At 36.2% G+C, this 22,263-nt stretch overlaps 1 protein-coding gene across 1 annotated transcript; it reads right to left on the bottom strand.

Moving 5' to 3' along the window:
• Nucleotides 1-2,065: 2,065 nt before the first annotated feature.
• Nucleotides 2,066-3,744, bottom strand: LOC107864823 (SUMO-activating enzyme subunit 1B-1-like). The gene is made up of 7 exons (XM_047408757.1): nucleotides 3,538-3,744; nucleotides 3,047-3,123; nucleotides 2,800-2,926; nucleotides 2,604-2,720; nucleotides 2,404-2,521; nucleotides 2,223-2,326; nucleotides 2,066-2,149 (listed from the first exon to the last, which is right to left on the bottom strand). The coding sequence occupies exons 1-7, from the start codon at nucleotides 3,742-3,744 to the stop codon at nucleotides 2,066-2,068; spliced, it is 834 nt and encodes a 277-aa protein (XP_047264713.1).
• Between the last annotated feature and the right edge of the window lie 18,519 nt (nucleotides 3,745-22,263).

The raw sequence follows: 22,263 nt of genomic DNA, 5'->3' as shown, positions 1-22,263 counted from the left end.
TAACTTACAAGCTAGAACTAGATTGTAAGTTAGTTTTGAAACCGTTCTTCGTGTTAACTTTCCTTTGTGTGTCTTAATCTTTTGAGTAATTGTAACTTCCTTTTTTTTTCCTTAATCTTTGGAGTCGTTTTCAACGTTGGATTCACCTCTCAACACCTCTCGGAGTACAAGCAAGCTTACAATACTTGTGAGATTGAGTGTGAGGGATCCGAGAGACACGAAATAAAACAGAGAGTGAGGATGTTTTGTATAACTAACGTATTTTCTATTTTGTAGGTACTCCTTTGCCACAATGAATACCATTTTGGCCCACCTTGATACTATTGCCCGAGAAATAGCTAAGGCGAATGCGGGTTTTGACAAATTGGGCTCGGATATGTCTACTATACTTGAGAGGTTGGATCGAGTGGAGAGTCGAAGGAATTCTCATGATTTTACTTCCGAAGCTTTACCTCAAACAATCAATCCTCCAAGACCACCACCAAATGACATAGACATAAGTCAAGCAACCAAATGTCCTCCAACCCGAGACCTACATAGGTCAATCCCTCCTCCATTTGATCAAGTCCAACAAAAAGGACTTGGAAGTCAAATCCCTCCCGTCCAAGCTCCCCAACCGAAGCTCCACTTTACCAAATTAATCCTCTCAACTGAAACTCCACTTCACCAAAGCCGACATATCCATGTAAAGAAGAATGGTAGAAAGGAACATGACGGATATGGAGTGTACGACGATGCTTGTATGATGGTAGGAGACTTGTTTCGGATGAGATTGAAGACAAGGATGAAGATGGAGAGAAAGCTGAGATTCAAAATAAAGATGTTGGCCGAAACTTGTGTTAATCTACTCTCGGGTTCCTCATGATTTTGCGGGCTATTTTTATGCCATCTCATGATTTTTGCGGACTGTTTTTGTGCCATCTCATGTTTTGCGGGCTGTTTTGAGTGGTTTATTTTGAAGTGGCTGATTGAACGACGTGAAGCCGTGAATTTGTGGGCAAATTCCTCTCAAGATGGAGAGGATGATACGGAAATAATCATAGATATGGACTTATGGGAGTGCATTTTGGGTCTGAGTTAAGTGATGGACACCTAAGTCTTTAAGAGGCCTTTTGGTCCTTTTTGCCTTTTATTTGTAATAGGATATAAATAGAACCATGTAGGATTTCTTTGATTAGTTTTTGATGATATTTGTGAGTCTTGAAAGACCAAAGAACACAATTCCTCTCTCCTTGAGGCACCAAAACCGAAACTACGATACAACAATAGGGTGGATTCTCTTTTGTTGTTGCTTGCTTGGAAACGTTGATGCTAGAGAGGTGCAATCCGATCTTGTGTCAAGTAAGAGATAGGTTTATTGTTGTGTGTAGTGTTAAGGGTCCAAGAGTGTCCATTCTTGGGTTCTTAAGATTATACCTTCATGTGGCCTATCTATCTATCCCTTTACTTTATTGTAATCTTGTTTTGTTCCTTTTGTTTTAGTGTAAGCCGTGTGGGTATTCTTGTTGTTGTTATTGTTCAACTTATTGTTTTTTCCAGCTTGTGATCTTCTTGTTAGTTTGCTGGTCACTGAAAAATAGGTGTCAATACACCTCAATATAGTGTTGTTATTGTGCCATATTGTGTTGTTGTGGTTGGCTGAGACTAGGTCTCAAAAGGGGCTCTCGATATTAGCCATTTTGTGGACTGTTTTGAGCTGATTTTGCATCTTCCATTGTTGTATCGTATCATACAGACAGCGGTCCACTCGGTTGAGTATTTACAATAAGTTGTCTCCCAAATTTTATGGTCCATTTCCGATCTTAAGTCGAATTGGACAGGTTGCATATACGCTGGATTTGCCAAGTGACAGTCGAATTCATAATGCTTTCCATCAGAATAAAACTTACGCAGAATTTCAATCAGAATCAAGAGATCGGAGTTCTCTCCCACTGAACTCTAAGGTTTCAGTCTCCCTTTTAACGAGCTGAACTTATATATCAAATATCGTTATACAAAATTGGTCGTTCTAGGAATTCTAACAAAAGCAAAGGGAAATCAAAGGCAATTGATTCAGATTTTCCTATTAATCGTCCTGTGACTCGATCCTTTGCAAGAAATCGTAACATTTTTCCAACGTAGCACTGGAAATATGATTGTGGTTGAATTGCTGCATTTTTTTGGCTAAAAAGTTAAGAGACAAGAACCAAAAAATCAAACTTTATATGCATAAAATAGACTACCTGTTTATCACATAAGACGTCCTTAAATGACTTTAAATGTTGGAAGTCGGTGGCAGACAGCTTTCTTACCTTCCTCCTGTGTGTTGCTTCAAAATTTTCATCAACTGCAAGAAAGAAAAAAAGAGTTCATATTTGATACAACATTCTTGTAATATTGTGAATCCGATTTCTAAAGAAAAACCTCTCATGGCTAAGAATATCTCCGACACTCCTTCGGTAAGTGTTTGCCAAGGAACTGCAATGGCCTTCTCGAAACTACAGAAATGCATAATGCTCTTCAAATCTTGTCCAAATAATCTCTGCAAATGAAGAAAAAGTATTATATGTACAACTTTAATCATTTCATCAGGGGGTTAGGTGGGTGGGGCTCAACTGGTTTACCTCATATACTGTGTGACTTTTCAAATCGACAAATATCTCAGCTAAAGATCCCCTGCATTGTACACTATGGAAGGCTATAGGATCTGTTAATTGTCGGCATCTTGAATTTACCTTTCTCTATTAGAATAAAGAAATTATCAGTTGGATTATGTCAATTGGACTATGCTTGCTTACAAAAAATCTTATTATCCCTTACTCTTTTTATCTCCGAGCAACAACTGATTATAACTGTATCGAACTTTTCAAAATCAGCGGCACTAAGGTTTAAGATATCTCCTAAAAAGTAATCCCATGAGAAATTGCAAGCAATACAATTGAAGAAACTGCAAGCAATATAGTTAAACCAAGTATAAAGAAAAGCTAATCTTGCAATACATGAATCGAAGCCTTGGAATTGAACTCGGTGAAACTCTTCATTTGGCTTGATTAATGAATTACCATACAGCAAATCTTGTGTGATCATTCTATCGCCATTCAAAGTTAAGGATTTCACTCCGGGAACCACAATGTGTTTACAAAACTGCAATAGAAGTTCATGAGTAATGCTAAAGCTAAGTCTCCCAACCAAACTGGAAACCGCCCAAAGTTCTACCCAGAAGATGACGTGAAAAAAACCCTTGTAAGCAAGCACTAACATTAGGAAGGAATTCAACTACTTTCTAATTAACCTTAACTAGAAAGACCTTTGCACATGTGTTGACAGTTACAAGCCTAGATGAGCCGCATTCCAGTCTACTGGAATAAACCGTGCAAGCAACACGAATATAAAGCTAACTTGTGGGTTAACTGAAACACAATGCATAAATACAAACAGAGAGTAATGCTTCACTATGCCTAATAAAACAGCAATACAAAACAAGTATGGTAAATAAAAATAAAAAACTTATAAAACAGTCAGAACAAAATAGTTTCAGTATGCGTAACAAAATAGAACCTTAGTTATTCCATTTATGGGATCCTTGATCCTTTCATTTGCCTCATAAGCATATGAATCGATCAATGCATCCCTCCACTGTGGTTCAACTCTATCATAGAACCTTTCAAACTGAGCAAGGCCAAATACTTGTTCGATATTTTTATATGTTTCATCTTTTAATTTTGTGGTGGGAGATGGTTCCGAAACTTGCATTTTGTTCCACATTTCTTTTTTTGTGAGTGGAAAACAGGGCAACTTTTACGAGTTCGCCGGAGATGAGTTCGCCGGAGATGAAAGTAAGTAAGGAAAAATTGATAGTATTACAAATTTTGGCGCGGCCAATATATCGTTGGGTCAAAAGCAGTTAAAACCCCAACCGATGTACTCTTTTCACAATTTCACCCCTTTTATTATCTATTCTATTTATTCTTAATTATAATTCTTTATTTTTCCTGTTACTCCTCTAAAAAAACAAATCATAATAATTTTCTTTTATAAAACTTATTTAATAAAATAAAATATTACTCCCTCCATCAAATAATACTTGTTCATTTTCACAAGTATTGTTGGACGGAGTTAGTTGGGGGTTTGGGCTACAGGTGACAAAAGAGTTTTAAAATGAGGTGTAGGTGACACAAGTCTTAATTATTAGTTGGAGGTGACAATTACTTTATTATGTATTAAGAAAGTTGGAAAGTTTTTAAAATAACCCACAAGTTTTTAAATTTACACTTTGATCTCAATGTATACCTAAAATAACGAAAAACGGAGGGAAAAAAAGGAGTCTTTCTCTCTCCTCTCATCCATTGTTGTTTTCTCTCTTAGCGATTTTTGTTGTTAATTGTTTCTGTTTCTGCTGCTTTATTCATCATCTTTTGCTTCATTTTTTTCTTGTCGATCATTTTTTGTTGTTGTTGTTATTGTAGGTACAGTGCTACTGCTGCGATCTGACCAATTTCTTAGGTCAAATTTTATTTACTACATCACGTTCCACTTTGGCATTACTTCATAGGTTACTTTGGTCAGTAAAATTATGATTTTTATTCGTATTTGTCATCTGGGTATACTTCTGTTTTTCCAACAACGGATAGAACCCCGATTATGAATCCAGCACAAGTGCCCACAATTTAAACAGATCAATAATCTGGTGCATCAGATGAGTAATCTGTTGCATCAGACTATTTATCTGTTGCATCATCGTATTATCTGTTGTATTAGGATGTTTATCTGTTGTACCAGACTAATTATCTGTTGCAACGAATGATTAATCTGTTTGAAACAACACAAATCAACCCCTGCCACAAACCCAACAAATAAATCTTGCTATTGCTACTGGATTCTAAATTATTCCTTTTTACTTTGAATCGTTGAAATATGTTTGTTGAGAAGATAATAGACAGAATGAAAATTAAATATGGATTAAAACATCAAAGATCAAACATAATTTATTTATTAAACAAATAAAAATATATATAATAGACTAAAAGAAAAATAATAGTCTAATTATTATTATTATTATCAGCATCATCATTTCCAGCCGACCAATCTTCAACCGAAAGTAGCAAGGCCCTTCTTAGCCTGCGTATCTCACGAAACATTCTTGATCTAACTCCTCCCAATTCCCATTGCAGATCACGAAGTTGATTTCGAAGTTCATTCACGGCGTCTTTCAGAAAAGCAACGTCCCACACTGGGTCAGCCATAATCTTATCTTCTAGAGTGTAATATGAAAGACGAGATACAATAAATAAATAGAGTGTGTATTTGAATGAACGATTGAGTAAGGACGGACCTATTTATAGAGGATTGAATTTGAATGAGAGGCAAAAAGGCGCGACTATTCACCTCTATACATTAATTAAATTATTGATTAAATTAAGAAAATAAATATTGTGATATAAGTCATGACTTTTTAGATTATTATTATTAATTAGCCTTTCGAAGAACCATTTTTATTGAGTTGTGGCAACACATTCTATATCTGTTGCATCATTAATAAATGGAGGTGAACATTTAGATTATATGTTGCATCAGATAACATATCTGTGACAACAGATATGTTATCTGATGCAACATATAATCTAAATGTTCACCTCCATTTATTAATTATATTTTTGATTAATGTGAAAAGTAATGAATTAATTAAATTAAGAAATATTGTGATAAGTCATGACTTTTCAGATTATTATTATTAATTAGTTCTTTCCAAGAACTGCTTTTATTGAGTTGTGACTCGATATAGGTCGCATCAGATAAATCATCTGTGACAACAGATATATCATCTGTTGCAACCATAGTGAACCTATTGCATCAGATAATTTAATTGTTGCAACATATAATCTACTTTTAAAAAAATAACTATATCATCATATCATTAATCCAAATTTGCGTACTTTTTAATTTTATAAATAAAAAAAATACCTTTTCAAATTCCTTAATAAAATAATAATCATTTTATTATATAATAAATAATTAAAAAAATAAATTCAAAAATAAAAATGGTGAAAAGTCACGATCAGTTATTAAAATTGTGGTTATAAATTGTGTTTATTATTTATTTTCTTATTATTTATTTACGAAATATTTTTCATATTGAATAATCGGAACTCCGAGTCATGTCTTTCTCTTTTCATCCTCTCAATAACAACAATAACCCTTTTTTTATTAATAACCTCCAGGTGCAACATATGATCGATCTGTTGTAGCAGATTAACCTCTAATTGTTGACACAAATTGTTGCTCAATCTCTACCACCAACCGTCGACATGTTGAGAACAAAGAATAAATAGAATGATTATTATTAAATACTAAATAAGAATTAAAAATTCAAAGTCCACAACAAAATGAAATGAATGTTCATAGATTTTTGAATCCCTTGGGTAGATTTGATATACAAAAGGAGGAAAATAATCGCTAAAATAAAAAACATTACCTAATCATTATTACTACTGCTATTATTATTGTCAATCAGACATCTTTAATTCATCCGGCAGCCTTGCTCCGAAGTTAGCCAAATATCTCTCTGGAGTTCATCAATCAAACTGCCTTTGAAGTTCACGCAAGGACTCGATATGAATATTCTTGTACGAATTTGGATCATCCATATTTGTAAGGAGGGACGTATTTATAAATTATTGTATCTCGAAAAGAAAAGAAAATTGCTTAAAAATAAATCTAACAGATGGGTAATCTGTTACAAAATATATTCTTTCTGTTAGATAACTTACAATATACTGACAATATTTTTGCAACAGATGTATATATATATTTGGTTTCTGCAACAGATTGATCACTGTCGTAACAGATGTCTCCAATTGATTGACAATATAAACAGATGTGTCATCTGTTGCAACAAGCTAGTCATCTGTTTATTCAATTTAAGCCATAGATGGGCTAGGAAGAATAAGGTGCGTGCAGATGAATCCACTATCATATGTGTGGGAGTTAAGTATGCATTATTGATAAGGTTACCGGGATAACACACATAAAGTACAATGTTTTTGTGAATGTAGTTTTTAACCGATTAGGCATTGATCATTTAAACAAGATCCTGCATTGTACCGTTAAGTTTGATGAGTTCAAAATTGATAAGGTTGAGGACCTCATGAAGATGGTGCAGATACCCTGTTACGAATTACTGACGGTTGGTGCTCGTGTTTATGCGTGTCAAGTTTTGAGAAGGTATCAATATTTATCGTCACTGCAGAGAACCAATAGCGATTGGACTTAACTTTAAGTGTGCATTGGACCCTTAGAGGGCCCTCGAAGCCTCGCACTGCATCAAATAAGAATGGAAAACCAATATAGTTATTGTCTTGGCCAAAATTTATATGGTTGGGTTGCTCGCTCGGGTTGATGATTATATGCCAGAAGGTGCGGTAGAAGAATGCTTTCGAGGGAAAATGGGTTGTTGATGGAAGACTATATCATCTGAGAGATAAATGAAGAAGAGACACAGGGTTGAAAGTAACTTCTAACGAATCTGGCCGATGAAATTATCTTAACAGATGTGAAATCTGAATCAAGTCCAGATATAAAAGTGTATCCGGTAATGTAATTTCGTCTGTTGTGTCTCTGAAAGAAAAATAATACAGATGGACACTTTTCTAGGGAGCTACATGGTCGGTATTATCACCTAGGTAAAAAATAGAAAAAGACCAACAAAGTAGCCTCACGGGCATCGAGGGTAGAAACGATGTTCAGCAAGTCTGGAAAACTTACGCCAATAACAACTGCAGTGAAAAGAAGGAAACTAAGCGAAGGCGACAATTTCTGAATTTCATCCCATCTTCTTGTTTGTGTTTTCGATTAGGTCCACTGCCGTTGACCTGATCGGAACAACAAACGAGATTGAAAGGAAAATAGAGTATCATTGCTTTCTTAGCAATATGGTTATAATTGATTGTCTTTTCTTGCCTTGACATGCTTTTAACATTCCTTGGAGAAGATCAGATGCTTGTTGTAGTATGTGAATCCCGATAATTTTTAAGCTTGCCTCCAGTTTTTTGATTCTGTATTCAAGCTGATCGTTACCATATTTGAAGTTGGTAAGGAGTTCCTCGTCTCTTCTAAGCTCGATCAGGAACACTACCTTCAAAGTTATGGCATTCTAGAAGCCCTTCAGAACACTTTCTCTTCAGAAGCTTTAAAGGATACATGGAGGGTCGCTGTGTTTGTTTTAGGTCAACATGTGTTGAGCACGTTGAAGATGTGGTCCCAACAATTGAACAATACACTTTTATCGAGCGTTTCTCCATGCATCTTGCTCAACTAATTTGATAAATTAGAAAGCATGGAGTTACGTAGCATGTGATTTAAACCAGCTCTACCAAGCCTATCAAACGTTATGTAACTCCAAGCTCATTACCTTATCAAAACAATATGCCCGAGTTAGTGCACATAGAAAAAAAGCCCAATTTGTTAGCCTTTATGCTGATCACTCCTCTCCAATATAGATGACAAGATATCTGCTATGCAAAAGTCTACACCATGCCAGACATGATTTCCTGGGAACATGTCTGGCGATGGTGTAGACTTTTGCATAGCAGATATCTTATCATCTATATTGGAGAAGAGCAATCAGCAGAAAGGCTGAGAGATTGAGCTCGTTGGATTTGTGCACTAACTCGGTCATATTTTTTGATAGAGTAATGAGCTTAGAGTTATGTAATGTTTGATAGGCTTGGTAGAGCCCATTTAGATCACACGCTACGTAACTCCATACTTACTAATTTATCAAATTGGTTGAGCAAGATGCATGGTGCAACGCTAGATAAAAGTGTGTTGTTCAACTTTTGGGACCACATCTTCAACGTGCATCAACACATTTTGACCTAAAACAAACACAGAGACCCTCCATGTATCCTTTAAGGCTTCTGAAAAAAGTGTTCTGAAGGGATTCTAGAATGCCACAACTTTAAAGGTAGTGTTCCTGATCGAGCTCACAAGAGACGAGGAACTCTTTACCAACTTCGAAGAGGGAACCGACCAGCTTGAATACAGAATCAACAAGCTAGAGGCAAGCTTGAAAATTATCGAGATTCACATACTACAGCAAGCATCTGATCTTCTTCAAGGAATGTTGAAAGCATGTCAAGGCAAGAAAACACAATCAATTATAACCATATTGCTAAGGAAGCAATGATACTCTATTTTCCTTTCAATCTCGTTTGTGGTTCTGATCAGGTCAACGACAGTGGACCTGATCGAAAACACAAACAAGAAGGCATGGGATGAAATTTAAAATTCAGAAATTTGTCGCCTTCACTTAGATTCCTTATTTTAACTGTAGTTGCTGTTGGCATAAGTTTTCTAGACTTGCTGTACATCATTTCTGCCCTCAATGCCTGTGAGGCTTCTTTGTTGGTCTTTTCCTATTTTCAATCTAGGTGATAATCCCGACCACGCAGCTCCCTAGCAAAGTGTCCATCTACATTGTTTTTCTTTTAGAGACACAACAGATGAAATTACATTACCGGGTACACTTTTATATTTGCACTTGATTCAGATCTCGCATTTATTAAGATAATTCCACCAGCTAGATTCGTTAGAAGTTACTTTCTACCCTATGTCTCTTCTTCAATTAGCTATCAGATGATATAGTCTTCCATCAACCACCCATTTTCCTTCGAAAACATTCTTCTACCGCACATTCTGACATAAAATCATCACCCCAAGCGAGCAACCCAGCCATATAAATTTTGGCCAGGGCAATAGATATATTGGTTTTCTGTTCTTATTAGATGTAGTGCTAACCATCAACAACACCACAAGTTCCAACAATGCCAACCCCACCAACAACATCAATAACTACATCAACAATAATGAAACAAACAAAATACATACAAAAAAATGATACTGCCAACAAGGCTTTAAACTTCTCCCAACAGATGACTTTTTTCTCATATTGTAATAAAAATTCTCGAATTGTTTATTCAACACTTACAAGTTCCTTAAAAATTTTTTAATAAATATGATATGGGTAAATAGTAATTAAATAAAAAAATAAATGTAAATAACATGCAAAGAAGAAGACGAGAATGAAAGAGCAATAATGAACCATGCCTTAATATCAAAAGGGGAATCAAAATAGAAATTTAAGTCGAGGAAAGATATGGATGGGTTTAGATTTGAAAATATCTTTATGAGAAGAGAAGAGAAAAGAGAGAAAAAAGGTTGTGACCCTAAAGAGGAGAGAGAAAAAGATGAGCGTTGAATAAAATAAACTGCAGTTGAAGGAAGAGATGAGATAATTTTTATAGATGTATTGTATACGTAGAAACGGTGGTTTTCAATATTCATTAATTAATATTCATTAATTTCATTAATAATTTGAGGGGCACGAGGAAGACTAAGACTACTGACATTGAAAATACAAGACAAAACTGCTCAATGAACTCACTTTTGAGATATCCAAGAAATATTTTTTATCGCCTTTAGTAGTAAGTACTACTACTTGATATTATCTACTCGGACCAGAAGCTTCTTGCTTTAAAATTAAAAGAGATAAAAAGATTTTCAAACAGATATGTCATCTATTGCAACATATATAAATATATGTTTAGAAATACGAACAACTTAGTCATCTATTACAATAGATATAAATATCTGTTTAAAAATCCCAAAAGCTCAGTCATCTGTGACAACAGATGAAAATGTTCATTTGATAATTAATAAAATCAGATATGTCATCTGTTACAACAGATATAAATATTTTTTTGAAAATTTCCAACAGGTCAGTCATCAGTCACAACAGATGCAAATATCTATTTGATAATTAAATCAGATATGTCATCTATTGCAACATATATGTACCTGTTTGAAAATTTTCAACAGCTTAGTCATTTGTTGCAACAGATTTCATAGCAATTGATTTAGGTGGAACTAGGGATGAATGAATGAGCTCGCAGGGTCAACTACAAATCCAATCGAGTCTTTGCAATTGTATGTATTTTGTTTATACCATCCCGAGTCGTCGATCGATCACTCTGAGTTGAAATGAGTTCTTATCAACTCAATGTTAGGATAGTGATAGTACCTAAGTTGATTTAGTTGGAACTAGGGATGAATGAGTGAGCGCATAGCCAACTAAAAATCCAATCGAGTCTTTGCAATTGCACGGCGTTGGTATTACGTTCATCCTGACTAGAGTCGTCGATCGATCACTCTGAGTTGAAATGAGTTCTCATCAATTCAATGTTAGGATAATGATAGTACCTAAGTTGATTTAGGTGGAACTAGGGATGAATGAGTGAGCTCCCAGGGTCAACTACAAATCCAATTGAGTTTTTGTAATTGCATGGCAATGGTATTGCATTCATCCCGACCCGAGTAATCGATTGATCACTCTGAGTTGAAATGAGTTCTCATCAACTCAATTTTAGGATAATGATAGTACCTAAGTTGATTTAGGTGGAACTAGGGATGAATGAGTGAGCTCGCAGGGTCAACTACAAATCCAATCGAGTATTTACAATTGTATGATGTTAGTATTGCGTTCATCCCGACCTGAGTCGTCATCAATCACTCTGAGTTGAAATAGTTCTCATCAACTCAATATTAGGATAGTGATATTATCTAAGTTGATTTAGGTGGAACTAAGGATGAATGAATGAGCTAGCAGGGTCAACTACAAATCCAATCGAGTCTTTGCAATTATATGGCGTTGGTATTGCATTCATCCCGATCCGAGTCATCGAATGATCACTCTGAGTTGAAATAAGTTCTCATCAACTCAATGTTATGATAGTGATAGTATCTAAGTTGATTTAGGTGGAATTAGGGATAAATAAATGAGCTCGCAGGGTCAACTACAAATCTAATCGAGTCTTTGCAAATACATGGCATTGGTATTGCGTTCATCCCGACCCGAGTCATCGATCAATCACTCTGAGTTGAAATGAGTTCTCATCAACTCAATGTTAGGATAGTGATAGTACCTAAGTTGATTTAGGTGGAACTAGGGATGAATGAATGAGCTCGCAGGGTCAACTACAAATCCAATCGAGTCTTTGCAATTGCATGACGCTGGTATTGCATTCATCCCCACCTGAGTCGTCGATCGATCACTCTGAGTAGAAATGAGTTCTAATCAACTCAATATTTTAAAAACTATATCTTTTAAAATTAATTAAGATCAATTCAAACCAAATTAGCAATTTCAAAACTTGTTATTCTTTTCCAAATTTACAAATCAACCCATACAAATCATCCATTTGCGCAATTTTTTTTTATTTCAAATCTTAAGTTCTCTCTCTCTCTCTCTCAGGGTATCCTCTCCCTCTCAACAATACAAACAACAACTACTCAACATATTGCTTAACCCTTCAAAATAGGTCGATTTTCTTCTCATTTACGACTACATATAGCTGTTTTTTTTTACTTCATTCCCACTTGTATCCGTTGTTTTCTCTATCTTCGCATGTAATAGAGTTCGACAAGAGTTCTACATTTGTTCTTTATTCTAAAAAATAGGGCTTTTTAGTTAATGATAAAAAAGAAGACTTTTAGTTGTATTATCTTCGAGAATGAGTTAACAATTTTGAGTTTTGATGCTAAAAAAGTAGGAACCACCCGAGAAAATTCTAGTTTTTCTCTCAGTGTTTTGTTGACTGGTGTGGTATTGTTGGATGGTGTTTGTGGTGTTGTTGGTGGCTGTTTTTGGTGGTATTTTTATTTGTGTTTTTTGGCGGTGGTGTCGGTGGTCTTGGTGTTTGTATTAGTGGCATTGGTGGTGGTCTTGGTGGCATTGGTAGTGGCATTGGTTGTGGTGGTGGTGGTCCATCTGTTGCAACGGGTGGAAGATCTATTGGGAGATATTAAATAGGTCTTCAAACAGATTCCCCATCTGTTCCAACTGATGGGTTATCCGTTGGAGTATTTTCTTGTAATGTGGCAGAGAATAATTTATTAAAATTTCTCCACCTGTTGCAACAGGTGGAATATCTGTGGAGAGATATTAAATAGGTCTTCAAACAGATTCGGGTTCCCCATCTATTCCAACTGATGGGTTGTCCGTTGGAGTATTTTTTTTGGTTATGTGGTAAGAATAATTTATTGAAATTTGTCTCACCTTTTTAAAAAAAATTATGCAGACATCAAATGCAATGTATTTTTTATTTTTCTTTTGTTTGTAGTTAAAAGATGTCTCCCAAAAGAAAAGAAACAGAAAGTGGAGAAAGTAGATCAACTTTCAATCACCAAACAAAAAAGACTAGAGTACAGATAGATTTGGAGGAACTTCCAGAACAATCTCAGTCAGGAAAAAATAAAGCCGAGGAAAGTGATAACTCCTCCTCACCAATGGGGCATGAAATAATATCAAAATTCCAGCATGATTCTGTAACACCCCGCATTTTGGGCTAGAATAAAAACCATGATTTCGATGAGTTGATAATCTTGAAGCCATAAATCCTATGCCAATATGGCATGTTAATTATTTGTGTAGTATGTGAATCCATTCAAGCTTGAATTGTAATTTGTGTCAGCTTCCATCGACCATAACTCTCTGTATATGTTGAATTAGATAGCCTACTACATGTCAAATGATAGGTCATTGAGTTATCTTTCCAACGATACCAATTTTGCTAAAATTCAACACCCGAGCAAGAAGTATAGCCTTTCAAAGTAGTAGGCAGCGCCTATGTAAACATAGGAGATAGCATAGGCAGCGCCTATGTAAACATAGGTGATATCATAGGCGGCGCCTATGTAAACATAGGCGATAGCATAGGCACCGTCTATGTAAAGGTTTCAGGTGACTTAAACACTCCGTTTTTGGGGCAAAATGGTCCTTTTCCACCCTTATTTAGCCATAAATACGAAATTCAATTCCCAAAGATCTCAAAATACACCTTCATTCATCCAAATTGTTCAAGAAATCTCTCTAGAATTTCAAAATAAAAACCTAAGTAGTTCAAGATTCAACCATGAGTTTTCAAAATAAATTGAAGATTTGGAATCTCCGCAATGTAGGCTTCAAGAAACACTTATCATATTCGCATATAGAGGTACATGGGGTTATCTCAAAAATCTCATGGGCTTTAAAAATTCATGTTTTCAAATGGGGGTTTTGAAATTATGAATATGATTATGTTTTTAAACATTTTATGATATTGATTTGGCCCTTAGGCCTACTCCCAAAGTGATTTGCTATATGATATATGTATATGTATGTATTTCGAAAAGATGTTAACTTGAGAGCATGAATGATATGAAGTTTCCTCTCTTGATGTGAATTTGTTTTAAATGATCATATGATGTAAATTGTTTGAAAACATCTTGAAGAGCATGACATGAGATGTTTTGAGAATTGATATGATTTTGACTTGAAAACGAGAAGGTTATTCATGTTGAATACAATGGTTGACTGAGAAGAATAATGTGATATTGATGGCTTGCAAGTCGGGTATGACGATACCCTACAGAATATGATATGTGATTGAATCAGATGAAATTTGAATGCATTGATTTTACATGAGATAGGGTCATTTGAGTGTAAGGGATCATCTCTAGAAACTGTGTTTGCCGACACGGGAATTTGGTACCAAGCTAAGTGATCTTGAGTACTTGACTTTATGTCATTCCCAAATTGGGATTATAGGTAGGAGCCCGGGCTAAGTGATCTTGGGCACTACCATTGGGTCGAGACACCATGCTATGTGATCTTGTGTGTCTTTCCCTCACTTATACTATAATCTCAGCGGCAACCGAGGATTGGCAGTTGGTGTAAATTATGTAGGGTATTCCACCTAGCTCAGCTGCATTTCATTGTTATTGAAAACAATTACATTATGCCCATGTGTTTTCAAATAATTTGATATGAAACTGCTTTATAATGGCTCACTCCTATATTGTGTAAAAATATAATACTTCTGTTTTGATTTCTCTACGTACCATTACTTTTGTATTGACCCCCTTCCCTCCCAGGTTTGGAGGCACAGTCTAGGGGTCCAGATAACCAGTAAATTTCTTCTGACAGATCGTAGAATCAAGTGGTGAGCCTTCTATATTTCAGAAAGTCTGACGCATTCTATTTCATTTATCATTTATTAGTTTTGGGTCTGCTGGGGGCCTTGTCCCAGTTTTCAGATAGACATTATTTCAGTCATGTAGTAGAGATTTCGCAGGCGGTTTTAGAGATGTTGATTTAGATTGTGGGAAACTATTCCCCATTTTCGTTTTCATATGATTCTTGACCATGTTTCTATTATATTGTGTTTCTTCCACATTACTTTGATCATATGAATTAGGTGCATGATTACCAGAAAGATAGAGGTGTTTCGGGCCTCCATGGTTTGAAATGCTCGTCACGACCAGGCCCTGGTTTGGGTCATGATAGATTCTGTCAAAACCATTAGTATTGACAAGTTTCGAGTTGCGATGCCGATGAATAACCCTAATGCAGTATTTGGTGATCTTGTACTTAAATGTCAGTTGGGGAAACCTTTTGACGAACTTAGGAGTATTATAAAGAAGGAAAACATAGATGGACTTTTTAAGAAGAGCTGCTTTGCACACTTTCTTGAGCTGTCTGGGCCCCGCCCTCTCCGTTTCCCAATGATCATGGTATATGGCCTTCTTAAGCACAGGATCATGTATGCGGGGGATGATGTAGGTCCGAAGGAGGGCGGAAATAAGATGGATGAAGTCTGGATCAACTACTGTGGCATGCCGGTTTATTTTGGATTGAAAGAGTTTGTCATTGTGATGGGCTTGAGATGCGATCATCTAGAAGAACCTGCCATCAAGAAAATACCCCACAAAGGGTCCAACAAACGCAAGGTAAACAAAAGATGGGTTTTTGGGAATTGTTGGACCTAGCTACAAAGTGAAGGATTTGATAGCGGATCTCAAGAATAAAGACATACCAAAGCACTACAGGGAGAAATTATGCTTAGTTTGGTTTGTCCATTCCATTTTATTGGCAAGAGACGTCAAGAAAGTCATAGAACGTGATTTTTTGGCGCTTGATGATGATTTTGGGAGATTTAACGATTATCCCTGGGGCTACGACAGCTACTATTTGACTGTCAAATATTTACTGAAAGCGCTAAAGCCAAAGACGACCACATTATACGGCTTTCCTTGGGCTTTCATGATAAAAATTGATCACTAATTTTACTCATTCATTAATTTATAATGAATATACTTGTGACTTTTTTTGCTTGCTTCCTGTTTACAATTTTTAGGCTTGAGCATGTGAAGCCATTCCTCCCCTCCAAAAGCATTTCACGGATTACCTGGATAAGGTTTCTCATCCAAGGATCCTTAGGTGGTTGGCTGTAGTAGAGAACAACAAAAAAAATATTAATGAGGTTGATCTCTTTAACCCTTCGAATGATGCAGTACGTCTTCATTCAACTAAAATAATTTGCCTCAAAGAAAGATATTAAAACAGATGTTCTATCTGTTGCAAGAGATTACCCGTCAACTGCAACTGGTGCAATGGGTAATCTGTTGCAACAGATAATCCATATTTTGCAACAGATTAACCATATGTTGCTCTGTTCTCTGAACCCTACTCAACAGATTACCCATCTACTGTAAATTATGCAACAGATGGGTATTCTGATGTAACATATTATCAATCTATTTCAACATACAGATCAACTGTTGCGGTAGCTAGATCGTCTGTTACATAAGTTGGCTGTGTTAACATAACCCGAGCCCCATGTAACCCAACTGACTACAAATTATTATTATATGATTTAAATTTCTCCTGTCGTTTTTAATAGGTTATGCATCCTTGGATCGTGTCTACCATTGATGAGCTGGGGATGACTCCTTTTCTTACTCTGGGTCTTATTGATACAAAAAAAAACCCAACGGTGGAGTTAATAAAGAAGGAATTGGATGGAGCAACATTCATAAGAAGAGAAGTTAGGGAAGTTCAGTCTAATGTTGAAGCTCTTCACGACCTAACTCAAATTGCAACAGATCCGGGTGCTTCTTCTGGGGGTTCTGCTGGTAGTTGTTTGTGATGGCGGCAGCCATCCTGCTTCTGCTTCTGCTGCTAGTCGTGATTATGAGCATGTTGGTGCTCAGTAAAAAATAAATATGTTTGAAAACACCCCTTGCACAAGTCCTCCCTCTCACCCCTACACCGGTCCTCCCACCCTTACAATGGTCCCTCTCACCCCTTCTCATTCTCATGTTCTCATTACAAATGCAAAGTATGCAAGGACAGAGAGGATAAACTCCTCGACAAGCTAGAGGCTATTGCTGAAGCTGCCGAGAAGTTAAAATCCAGGAGGGGTGTCATACCATCCAACGAGGTGAGGGAGCCATGCACTCCTACAGTGAAAGTTAGGAGAAAGAGAATAAAAATTAGACAAATTCTCTCCATTCTAAAATCAGGAAAAAATACAACTCCCCCCGCTCCAATAGTTGTTGAAGTTCAGGGGCCGCCGCAGAAGGTGGACATATTTGCGGTGCTTGGCAAGGAGAAGAAGAAGGAACTGGAAGAATTCATCATGATGAAGGTTAAAAAAGAATATACCATGCATTCATTTGCCGCCAAAGACTTCTTGAATATGATAAATATGTGCGTGTGGTACGAGGACAAAGTAAGTTTACTTTTACTAACCTACCCTTCTAATCTACTCCATAAAGAAGAATCTATGCAGAAGATGTGTAATCTATTGCAACAGGTTGGTATTCTGTTGCAACATAATACACATCTGTTGCATAAATTGCATTGGCTGGGTAATCTATGAACTGATTCAGAGAACCCTCTGCATCAGATTCTTTCCACTGTGTTTTTATTCTTTAAAATTACTAACCTATTTAAAAATTATCTTCTTATACCACAGTATGTTGATGAAATTCTCTGCCTCATGAGGGGCAGGCAATTAGCGTACCCAGGTGCTTATGATGTTGCTGATAGGATAATGGACCTCAATTTCTACAATAATTTCAAAGATAGGTACACTGATCTTCGTAATCTAGCTGATTCCGGTGGCCTGGGATTTGATCAGTTAGTTTCTATGTTCCAATGGGATGAAGAAGTGATTAAATATGTTAGAGGAAAGAGGTCGTATCCATATGACAAGAGCTGGACCAAGGCAAAGAAAATCATTGCAGTCATGAACGTGGATGTCACCCATTTTCTCACTGTTGAGATACTACTATACGAGGGAAATATTAAGGTTTATGACAGCAACTTACTTGTGTTCAGCGAGAAGATGTTTTTAACCCGCATGCAGCCACTCTTGAAGTTGTTGCCCAAGTTGTTGACGCAGAGTAAGCTGATGGATCATTTGCCGGCTGAAGTCTTGGCTAAGGAATCATGGGTTTTTGAAGGTAGAAATAAGAACATCCAGCTCCCAAAAAATACAACCGGTGCAGCGTGCGGACCGTACTCGCTTGCATACATGGAGTATTTGCTGACCGGCACACAAATGACCGGTGTGTACGACACCATTCTGGGAAAGATGCAACGGGTCTGGGTATATGGGGTACTAACTAAATGGTTGGAGTCCATGTATAAAAAAGATCATGTACAAAGACAGAGACGAACACGATAACAAATTTTCATTTCAAGCCAATTCACTATACATATCGGGGCAGTAATTTTTATGTCTGGCAAAGTTGAATTTTTATAATGCAACAGATTTTATATCTGTGTAACAGATATAGTACCTATTGTGAAAGATTGATTATCTGTGGAATAGGTTGGTCATCTGTTGCATTATGCAGATGTTCCCCGTCTGTCTGTCGCACCAGATTTACGATCTATTGCAACATATAACTTATCTGTTGCAACTGATCGGTAATCTGTTAGAGCAAATAAAAAAAGTAGGAAGACCTATTATATAATTTCCAGTAGATGGCCTACGAGTTGCATCTCATGTTGCAACATATATCTAAATCTGTTTGATAAGATATATCATCTGTTGCAGCAGATGTATTATCTGTTACGATATTTGAATCTAGTACTCCATTTAAATTAACATGTTCAAAACTCAGAATTAATTATATTCATAGACAAAATAAAATAAATCGAAGCCTTTGGAAATTACATGAAATAAAATAACTCAACAAATAGATGAAATGTAAAAAAAATCATTATGAGTACAAACGATCTACTCTACAAATAAATCAACAAGTTAAACCAAAGAGGATAGGTTATTACATTGACGGACTCGAGCTATACAGATCTAATCAATATGGATAAGTTGTTCTTCATTCTGTGCTATGGAATTCGGCTTTGGTCGTCGTGGATCTTAAACGTCGGTTGCGTACGGCTTCTGAGCTTTCGCTTCTCCATATTTCCATAAAAGAGCAGCATATCTTTTGCAGAGTAATCTGGCATCAAGTCCATCATTTGGTACTTATAATCCATCGCTCAAATACTCGGCATAGGCGGCAACAAAAGGACCGCAATCCTTGCGTTATAAAAAACAAATAGTCCATATCTTGCAGTTCATGTAAGTGTTGTGAAATATGTGAAATGAAACTAAATCATGACACTTAAACTTACAGGATACCAATGGTTTATTGAGCAATTCCGTCAACATATTGTACATCAAATGGATTAGCCATTTTATCCCGGTATGCTTTAATTATCGACCAATCAGTACGAACCTTTTGATCCAAAAAGCCACTCATATCAAGGTAAGTACGCAATATTTTGGCCAGCTTTTATATCTCAGACGACGGCCCCGAACGTCTCCTTCGCGACATCGAGTCATAAACTCAGATGCGCCTCTTTTTTAGAACGACGACAGCCAACACCCAATGGAATTCATCACCACAATTGATTGGGATGTACACTTCGTCGACCAAATGCCAAGGTAAGCCAGCCGAAATGCTAAAACCTTTGATGATGTTGATTAAGCATTCCTCATTTCGAGAAACTTTCGGTTGCTGTTGACAATACCTATCGTAGGCATTATTAATGTAAACTTTGTACAAACAATTGCCTGTTGTGTATCTGTATTATTCTTGTGTTTGCAACTTGGCCTTCTTTCAGAGGTAGTAAAAAATGACATCGATGTGCTGCACATATTATCAAACATTTTGGATTACATGATGAAAAAATCAATACACAGATGCAATTAAATAAATTATTAATTAATAGTAATATGTATGGCCTTTAAACCTCATCATTCCAGCAAGTTTGGGACTGTGACATCAAATAGAACCAATTCTTCGTTCCGGAATGTGCAACAACAAAGTCGAATATATCAAAACCAAGACTCGATTTGTTCACTTTGTAGCACTCATCATTTTGTTTTCCACATGATGATTTATATGTGTTAATGTCAGGTTCTTACAACAAGAATTGTATAAACCAATATCCATAAAATTGATTTATGTACCTACCGGCATGATGCTTTAACAGCCCATCGGCAATCCATTTTGAATAGTCGTTGATCAACTATATTAATTTTTTTGGAGCCTCATCCGAGATGTTGAACCCTTCAAATGGGTAATTCTTTCATTCTCCCAAACTGACAGGCTCCACTTTTTCTTCATCTTTGGAAGCAGTTGATGGATTATCAAATGTCATATTATGCTCTTCGGCAGTAGCTATGACATCCACCTGGAAAGCCAAAATTGTCAATGCTAAGTAGAGATATACAATAATTTTCCATCTGTTGTAACAGATGATTCTTATGTTGCATCAGATGAATTAGCTATTGAGATAAATTCAAATAGGTAAATCAGAGCAGTACGATAATTTCGAATAGATGACCCATCTGTTGCAACATAAAACTCATTTGTTGAAACAGATAACGAATCTGATGCAACATGTTAGACAACAGTTGCAACAGATGTATACATCTGTTTGATAATTTTCAGCAGATGTATCATCTGTTGAAACAGATATGTGCTTGTTTGTTTTTTGGAACAGATGATGTACATTCACCTTCTTCAGCTCATGTTGTTCTTCTGTGGCCCTTGTACACTGACAATCGATGCAAGACAAAGACAGAGGCATTGCAATCTTGCTTTTTTTAATGATTGATGATGCCTTGGAAGTGTCTTTTCTTCTCCTCTTAGCCGCCTTGATCTCTAGTGGAGTGTCTGGATATGAAATCCTCTTTGATGGAATGACACCCCTCTTAGATGTCATTTCCTTTACAGAAGCAGTTAGTGCATTAATAACATTAATCACTCCATCGTGTTTTACCTTGCAGTCCTGACATTTGCATGAAGAACATTCGCTAGATGCGGCAAAATCTAAAGAAAAATTTGTACAACCATTATGATCATAATCATAATGGCTTGTTTTTTTCAAAAACTGTAAGAGGAACATCATTAGCCCCACCCTCCAAAATTATTTTTCTTGTGATGGTTGCTGCTCCAAACAATTTCATTTTTATTCCATCAACGACCTTAGGGTCTGATAAAGTTTGCACAGACCGTAAAGTAAGAAAAAATGGCATCTTCAACTCTCGGTTGGTTGAAACAAGCCACGGATGGACAATCTAAAATAAATTGGTACATATATTAAGAATGATGATGAAATCATTTAATCATTAATTAAAATAAAAACTTGATTAAAATTGGACTTATTGCTTCCTTGGGGGGATTGAAAAGATCAAGAAATTTTGCATTTTTATCGGTTTTGGCCGACAACCATCTCACAAATCTTAGATAGGAAACTTCTTCCTGGTAGTTCACTTGTTGTCTCAAATAAGTAATGGCTTCAAATACCCAAGCCTATAACATAACGCTAATAAATCAAAAGCATTATTGAATAAAAAAATGATGAATCATATCATGATAAAAGAAATATTTACCATGAAGGCCCATGAAAAACCATATAAGTTGACTGTTTTTGGTGCTAACAAAGTCAACAAATATTCGACAGTCATTTTGAAACTTTCATAACCCCAAGGATAGCTGTTAAATGCCTCAAGGTCCTCAGAGAGATTTATTAAATCGAGGCTTATGTTGTTGTTAACGTCTCTCGCCCAAAGAACATTATGTACAAACCAAACCAAGCGCAATGATTGTTTGTGCTTCTTTGAAAGTCCTTTACCTTTCAACACTTCAATCAAATTTTTATTTTTGAAGCTTGAACCAATAATGGACATCAGGTCATCACGATCACTCGACTTGCCTTTTCCTTTTTTGGGTGTGCGGGGTACTTTTTTTGGGTCAGAGTAGGTATAACTTGAGAAGGAGAAGGAAGATAACATTTTAGTCTGGTAACTATGGAAAACTCCTCCCAACCAAAACAAACAGGCATGCCACAGTAATTTATCAAAACCTCGTCCATCTTATCTTTGT

Source organism: Capsicum annuum, chromosome 3, assembly GCF_002878395.1.
Source record: "Capsicum annuum cultivar UCD-10X-F1 chromosome 3, UCD10Xv1.1, whole genome shotgun sequence".
In the NCBI taxonomy this organism is placed as follows: Eukaryota; Viridiplantae; Streptophyta; class Magnoliopsida; order Solanales; family Solanaceae; genus Capsicum; species Capsicum annuum.
This window is presented reverse-complemented; position numbering and strand designations above follow the sequence as displayed.